The following is a 7,733-nucleotide window of genomic DNA, read 5'->3' on the forward strand; positions in this document are numbered from 1 at the left end:
TATTTATCCGCTAAAATTACGTTTGACTCGATCCCCTTTTCCATTAAAATCCCCCCATTTTTTTTTTGTTTTATTCAAAATTGAAACCAAATCATGAAAATACCGATTCATCATCAAAATGATAAAAAAAAAAAAAAATCATTTTATTCTAACTGTAATTCATTTCCATAGCACGCCAAGCGTCATTCGAATAAAGAACAAACACGGACATAATTGAGCTGTATCTTCAAACGGGAACCTTTGTTGCGGGATCGGTGTTGCCCGTCGGATTACCGCGTGGGAGCGCCTTCGCAGCCGTCGCGCTTTCCTTCCCACGTGAGTTGAGCGTCCGGAGAAACACGTTGTAGTTGCACCGTTTACCCCGGATCCCTTCGGAGTACATGGTGATCGACAACAGCGTCATGGAGGCCACGGGGGAGGACACCCAGTTAGGCATGGAGTCCGAGGAGGAAGACATCGACTTGTCGGACGGAGAGGTCAGTGCAACCGGAGAATAACGTCGGCCTGTGTGGCGGCGACGGTGACGCTACGAACGGTGATATGCGACTGAACGGGAAACACCAAAAAATACACGAACGCGTATTCTTTATCGCCCCGTTTTGTGTTTAGCTTCAGGACGCCTTCGCTCAGGGGCTGCTCAAGCCCGGGATGAACGTTTTGGCGGAGAAGGAGAAGACTGCGGTGAACCATGTGGTGAGTACGTGGATAAAAATGTCGTCACGGCTCAGCGAGGGTTGCCTTGACGTCAGCGTAGTTTGAGGCATTAATTGGGCAAAACTAACCCTGTTATCTCATGGGTATGTCTTTTCTTTCAAGTCTATCCGTTGAAAAGGTGTGGCGTCGTCAACAATACGATGCGTGGTGAGTTTTACACGGTTGGTTCAGGTCACTATGTTTCCTCAAAATGTATCTGTCTTGCAGGAGGGCATGAAACTGTGCCTCGCTGACTTCCGAAAGACCCTTCCGTGGGTGGAGAGGCTGGACCTGACCAACTTGCCTGCCGAAGATGTCGTGGCCAAGGCTGAAGGGAAGCTCCCCGCCGCGAGTGGAGAAGTAAACGCGGAGGACGACTTTCTGAGAGAGATGTTCTTGTGAGTGTAAAAAGATGCGCAACATTTTACACCAAAGACAAAAACGTGTTATGTATGATCCTTCTCCTAATGGGGTGACATGGATAGATACTTTACTCATCCCCGAAGGAAAATTGTACAAAACAAAAACAAAACACATACTCAGAACAGAAGGCAAAATGATAATAAAGAAATCAAAATAGAAAAGAATATTGCAATATATATTTAAAAATGTAAAATAATATGCAATGAACCTAACTGTTACCTGTACACAATAAGATAGGAGAATATACACTAAACCTAGTAAAACAACAGATATGACCTTTAAAGAAAACCGAGAGAAAAACAATAAAAATGCAAAAGATCTTGTCCAAAAATGTCCAAAAATAAAATATGTGGTATGTGTGTATGCGGCTTAACAGTAAACAATGTTATATATACAATGTATACAGTAAAAACAGTGTATCCCTTTAAACTAGGGATGTTAACTTAGAATTTTAATTTCGATTTTTTTTTTTTATGACAGATAGCTCACCCTTCATTAACTGTTAGCTGACAATATTTAAATATTAGAGCGCTGTCCCCCGGGGGGAAAAAGGTGTCTTTTTTTGCTAAAAATTTAATTAAAATAAATTAATAATAATAAATTATAATTATAAATAATGGGAGTAATAAATATATTTTTATACACGAACACAGTTCCACACACAGTGTGTTCTGATCGCAATCCAATCAAATATTCTCATTGAACAGCCGAATTCGATTCGACTTGCAAAATTCTGAGACTTAATTAATAATCGGACACACACAAATAACCCCCCCTATGCTTAATGGACTGTCCCTCTCAGTGAAGAGCTGGGGCAACTGAAAAATGTTGTTTCTCCAGAAGGATAGTATGGAAGAAAAGTCAATGATGATTACCACTCCTGTAACTTTCTCTTACAAAAAATGAAATACCAAAAATATTAATATATGTATGTTTATATATTATTATTTGTATTTGTTATTTGTTATTTATTTGTGGTAATGAGCTCAACACCGTGGCGACATCACATGACCGCAGCAATAGTCACAGCACGGAGTTGTATTTAAGAAATAGATTGTATAGCCTACTTTTCCTTTACCATCCAAACTTTCATTACTATTTTTTATCTGATGGTGTTATCGGTCATAATTGTTGTCGGTTAACGGATAATTATTAACACCCCTACTATAAACCAAATTAAGCGTATAACATGGCGTACCACTTTGTTGACACCATTAAAAAAAACAAAAAACATAATTCACGTCCTCGTACTTGGCTGAACGTGCTGAGTTCGATTAATGTATAGAATAGACCAAATGTTATGCTAGAAAAGTTTTCCGGCAGTCATAAACGTGATTTAATCACTGACAAACAGTAGCCTGGCATCTAGATAACATAGTGTGGTGGTTCGCCTACCACACTGTGCCTTCCAGCACAGACACACAAACGAAGGGGGGTTGTTAACACCAGTTTATTGTGGGGAGGAGGAGGAGATGGAACGTTTCATGACACAGGCTCCTATCCTGAGTGTGTGTGTCTGTGTGGATGGGGTTTTAAACCTGCCGCTCGTTAGCCCAACCAACTAGGGTCAAACCACCCCATCCACACACCACACATAGAAGTCGAGGAATGTGGCTCCAAATCAAAATATATCTCTGCAAGTTTAGAGTTATGATCGATGTCTGCGGATGGAGTGGACCATACTATTCTGTTCTGCGCACAATTTTCCTCTTAGTGTTTGTGCCGCATGTGTAATCCGAGAATTCTCATGTGCTGTCGGTGGTTGCAGCTACCGTCAAGCCCAAGCTACAGTCCTGGAAGCTATGCCCCGCCTGAAAAAACTCAACATTGCAACCAGAAGACCTGAGGATTACTTTGCAGAGATGGCCAAATCAGACCAGCAGATGCAGAAGGTGAGATGAGTGCTCTCTTGGTGGTTAATAGTTTAATCGACCAGGGGTGATAAAAGCAGGTGTGAGAGGTTCTTTCCACTTCATGGTTGTCTGAATCCGTAAAAGAATGTCAATATAGTTATTAATTGTAACAATACACTATTATTTTCTTTTGACTCAAATTTCAATGTTGAGGTATCAATTTCAAACATTTTTTTCCACTTTTGTGCTGGTGCTGTCCCCTGAAAGTTGTCGAATCCTCAATCGGAACCCGTCAGTCGACTGAGATTCTTCACGTCGAGCCACTTTTATTTAAATTAAAAAAAAAAAGAAAATTGTCAGTCGGTGTGCATTACAGGAAAAATCGAAGTTTACAAAAATGCACAGGGATAACCTTTCAATGAGGAATTATAAATAAAGGGAATCATAAATATATTATGTGTGAAATGTTCTGACACGGACTCAAACTGCGTGAGCGCCTCGTGTCGATTACGCACATTTTAGTATTTTTAGAGCTCATAGAGCTATTGTGAATCACCCGGTGACATTTCACTGCATATATGTATGACCGTATGTACTGTATATGTATGTGACAGTTAACCTCTTGAATCTTGAACACACGAGCCCCGATCGCAGAGCGCCACGCCGGTTCATCTAAATAAAACAACTAAAAACAGTGTGGGGACGGGGCCTGGAGGAACAGGGCACGAGTAAGGATGGGTTTCGTTAAGATTTAAACTGTACTACTACTCTTACCGATGCAGTATTTTACCGGCACTCTTGTCGGTTATTTTTTATTTGTTGAGGAAAACCTAAGAGGGGAAAAACTAAAACAAATTAAGAGCAGAATTAACACTGATTTATTTTCTGCGCATTAGTCATGGAGAGGGGGCGGTCGGCGATCTGCGCTCACCGTGCTATTGTCACTTACTCAGGGCAGGGTCTCCTTGTGCCAGGCAGAGCGAGCCGGCCCCTGGCCCCGTCCCCATCACACATTTCTCCATTCCGGTGATGTAGCGAGAGAGAGAGAGAGATGTATTATAGCAAAAAAATACTTCTTATTCAACCCCCATTAGATAAACTGAACAGCATTAGAAATGGTCTGAATATTGAAACAGCCTCAAACTGCCAGCCTTGGTGCATTGGTTACCAAAATCTATTAAGGGTCAGGATTTCAGCTTTCGATTTGGGGATTTTTATTTTAAAATGCTGGAGCCCTGCTAAGACCGTATTTACCGTTGATGGCTTGGACCAACAAACGATCTCTCGTTAAAATGTAGTTGAAATATTGTGCTGGTGGGTGTGTGCACATGATATCCTTTTATTTATTTTTTTATTCTCTCCCCTCAGCAAAACACTTTTAGCGAAGGTTGTCATGAGTAAAATGTTTTTTCTCCTCTGTTCAGATCAGGAAAAAACTGATTTCGAAACAAGCTATACTGGAGAAATCCGAAAAGGCCAAGAAGCTGCGTGAGCTGAGGAAGTTTGGCAAAAAGGTGAAGCCCTCTTTCACTGTATTCCGGGGGTGGGGGGGGGGGTTCAACATGGAGGGTTGGTTTTTTTGGGCTGAGGAATGAACTGAGATGTTTCCCAGGTCCAAGTGGAGGTGATCCAGAAGAGACAGAAGGAGAAGAAGGCCATGATGTCTGCGGTGAAGAAATACCAGAAAGGTGGGTTTTACCTGAGTGTCTGCTCTGCACCTCCACCAGTGGTCCTTCAGTTTTTAGGCGGAGGCAGCGGTATTAGGTGCTGAGTAGAACCAGCCCAGACCTCCATCTGCAGCTCTTTATTGAAACATTGCTCCATGTGCTTTAAGATGGAAACCAATGATTATCACAGCACTAGGGATGAGCTGATCCTGGTATTGTATATCTGTCGGGTGCGAGGCTGAAATGGGGCATTTGTATCGGAGAACACGTCTTAAATACTGAAACCCAATACCGAGAATGTCCAAATCAGTCAGATATTACAGTAAGGCATCTTGACTTCCTGCCGTTTGACACATGGAAGCATGCTGGACGTCTCTCATGGATAAAACCTGTATTGTGTCAATCTCTGCGTTCCAATCACCTCAAACTAAGTCTCAGTTTCTACTTTTAAGTACATACTAGTCTGTCACAATGCTCCAAATCCACGATTCCATTTGACTGTTGATTTTAAGGTTTCGATTTTCAATTTAAATTAAAAAAAAATTTCAGCCTTCAGCTACGCAGTTGTTAGGCTATAGAGTCTTGATTTGTAAAGGAAAACACTTGTTTCTGAATAAGTAGCTTTTATATGAATAATAACAAAAATATGAGAATATTTAAATGCACCTAGCAGTGAAGAGCTTTATCAAAACTAGATTCCAGAATAATAAAAAGTTGAATATTTACCACGCTGTTAACAGTTTACACATTGTTTTTATTTACTTTTTCAAATTCTTATTTAAGACGATGAGTATGTTGACATTCTCTGGAGAGAGGGATGCTCTTTGATCTTGAGAACGGGTCACGTGAGGAGGTTTTCCCACCGGTTAATGAACTCATCACAACACATTTACACAGCAGCAGCAGCAGCAGGATTTCTCTGATCCCGGATCTAAACTCAAAATGTCTGACAATGTTACCCCATAAAAATACTCGAATCGTGAAACCTGCTTGTGATTTTGCTGGGAGAATTTGTTACGTGTTGTTGGTAATTGTGATAGAAAATGGACAATTTGGGACTTGAAATGGACTATTCAGTGTTTCCTCTAGGGTGGAGTTATAGCGGCAGAGGTGAAGGATGCGCACGTGCAATAGATAAAATAAAATTACCCCCCTGCACATAGTAAGACCCAGCTCCACAAAGAAGAATCGGTGCATGTGGAACACCTGCTATCTTTGGGATTACTTCTAACGAAACGTATCAAGGTGGATCTTCCAAATGTTGTTCATTTCACAGATGTTTCCTCGCATATTCCTATCAAATGATTGCGTTTGCTGTAACGTCACCGTGCGATACTCACGTTGGTGTTGTCCTTCGCTCATTCCCCTCTCACCCCCCGGGAAGGGCCAGGGAGCTTCCCCCTAAAGTAGCGGCTGCAGGCCTCTTATGTGCATTGGCATGATGAAGCAATCCATACGTGACGCCGGGTCCCTTTTTGCATCGGCATTGCTTCATATTTGACATCTACCCGGTGCTTCTGGTTATAATTGTTGTGCTGATCGGGTAAATGCAAAGTTTCTCGTCTGTATGCTTTACTCACAGGTGTGTGAATCGACCTGGATGAGAAGCGTCTATAGCACAAAATAATATACAGTACATCTGCTGCGAGGTGCTTATGGGGGAAACACTGCTAGTCACAGTTTGTGTCATTTTGAGAGCATACTCATTTTGCTGTAAATATGACATTACCATAAAGGTGTGGCGTTCTAATGTTCTGATCGTCCTCTCTCCAAGGAATGACTGATAAACTGGATTTCTTGGACGGGGATCAGAAGACGCCCGGGGGATCCAATCAGAAGACTCCCAAAAACAAAGCAGTGAACAACAAAGGGTAGGGGCCACTGCTCCGTTAAACACTTGTATTCTAACTAGCATATGCAGCCGCTTGCCCAAAACAACTTGTCCTGCCTTGACAAATCAACAGCCCAAACGCCAAGAGGAAATTTAAAGATCAGAAGTTTGGCTTCGGGGGCAAGAAGAGCGGCACCAAGTGGAACACCAAGGAAAGCCACAACGACGTCTCCGGGTTCCGGGCCAGGGTGGCTCATGGGAAAGGGGGAAACAAAGGCAAAGGGGGCAAAAATGTAAGTTTTGTTTTTCAATGAAGGCAGACGCCTTCTGGTAAACAATCAGTGTATTTATTCATTTGTAGTGGAAAACGACCCCTTTTTTAAATGTGTCTTTTTACCATCGCCCCTTTGTCCCTTTTCTTTCAGAAACGCCCGGGCAAGTCCGTACGCAAGAAGATGAAATCTCGCTCTTAAGAAGAACCCAACACGATTTGAATGCTGAGCCGATTTGGCCCGGGCACTAAGATGAACTGAGACCTCCTTCTCAGAGGCGTCTCTCCACGTCCTCTAAGCTGCCCTTGGAGGACGTGTCGGGGGGGGGTTTCATCTGCACTCTGTGCACGGAGCCTTGAGGACTAGTACGGAGGGCTCTGTGGACAGGAAGGGATTGTCTTTGGAAGACTGGCTCCACAGAGTCCACATGAGAACCCAAACCACCTGCTACCCCTGTACCTCCGTCAAGGGTTTTAAAACAAAGGACTGCATTTCCCCTGTTTTCCACTTCCTGTCTCTCACCTGTGTGTTGTTCATTTTGGCGTTACACACATCACTTTCTCACTATGTCAGCTTCTTTGCTGCGTCATTTAGAATGACCGTGAATGAAAGTCTGACGCATGGCTTGTTTTTTTTTTTCCCCCCTCATCCAACTTAGCACCTTCATTCTCTTCCCCCGTGAGGTGGCATTTTATATCATTGAACAGCTGTCAGCTTTGCCCTTTCCCAAACATTAATATGATTAGTATGCGTCAGGCCAAGGTTTGTCGCAGGAGCCCGAGCAAATGTTTCCACCGCCATGTTTTTTTTTTTTTTTTCTTTTGTTTTGTTTTATTTCTTTGTTTTACAAAGATTGTAAAGGTGGCTGGCAAAGTTTTGAGAGCCCACCAGTCCTGTTTTGGTAAAGAAATAAAAAGTTAACCGTGCGATAACTTGGTCGTTTTGCACCCACTCGCTTAGGGATTTGAGAGCCGTGGACTTCAGACAATACTTT

General features: G+C 42.5%; 1 protein-coding gene across 1 annotated transcript; it reads left to right on the forward strand.

Moving 5' to 3' along the window:
• Nucleotides 1-306: 306 nt before the first annotated feature.
• On the forward strand, nucleotides 307-7,665 carry ebna1bp2 (EBNA1 binding protein 2). Its single transcript, XM_080010394.1, has 9 exons — nucleotides 307-476; nucleotides 610-693; nucleotides 922-1,091; nucleotides 2,885-3,008; nucleotides 4,394-4,483; nucleotides 4,582-4,657; nucleotides 6,411-6,507; nucleotides 6,601-6,760; nucleotides 6,893-7,665. The coding sequence occupies exons 1-9, from the start codon at nucleotides 381-383 to the stop codon at nucleotides 6,938-6,940; spliced, it is 945 nt and encodes a 314-aa protein (XP_079866520.1). The 5' UTR covers nucleotides 307-380; the 3' UTR covers nucleotides 6,941-7,665.
• The last annotated feature ends 68 nt before the right edge of the window (nucleotides 7,666-7,733 follow it).

This window comes from Zeus faber, assembly GCF_960531495.2.
Source record: "Zeus faber genome assembly, chromosome: 1".
NCBI lineage: Eukaryota > Metazoa > Chordata > Actinopteri > Zeiformes > Zeidae > Zeus > Zeus faber.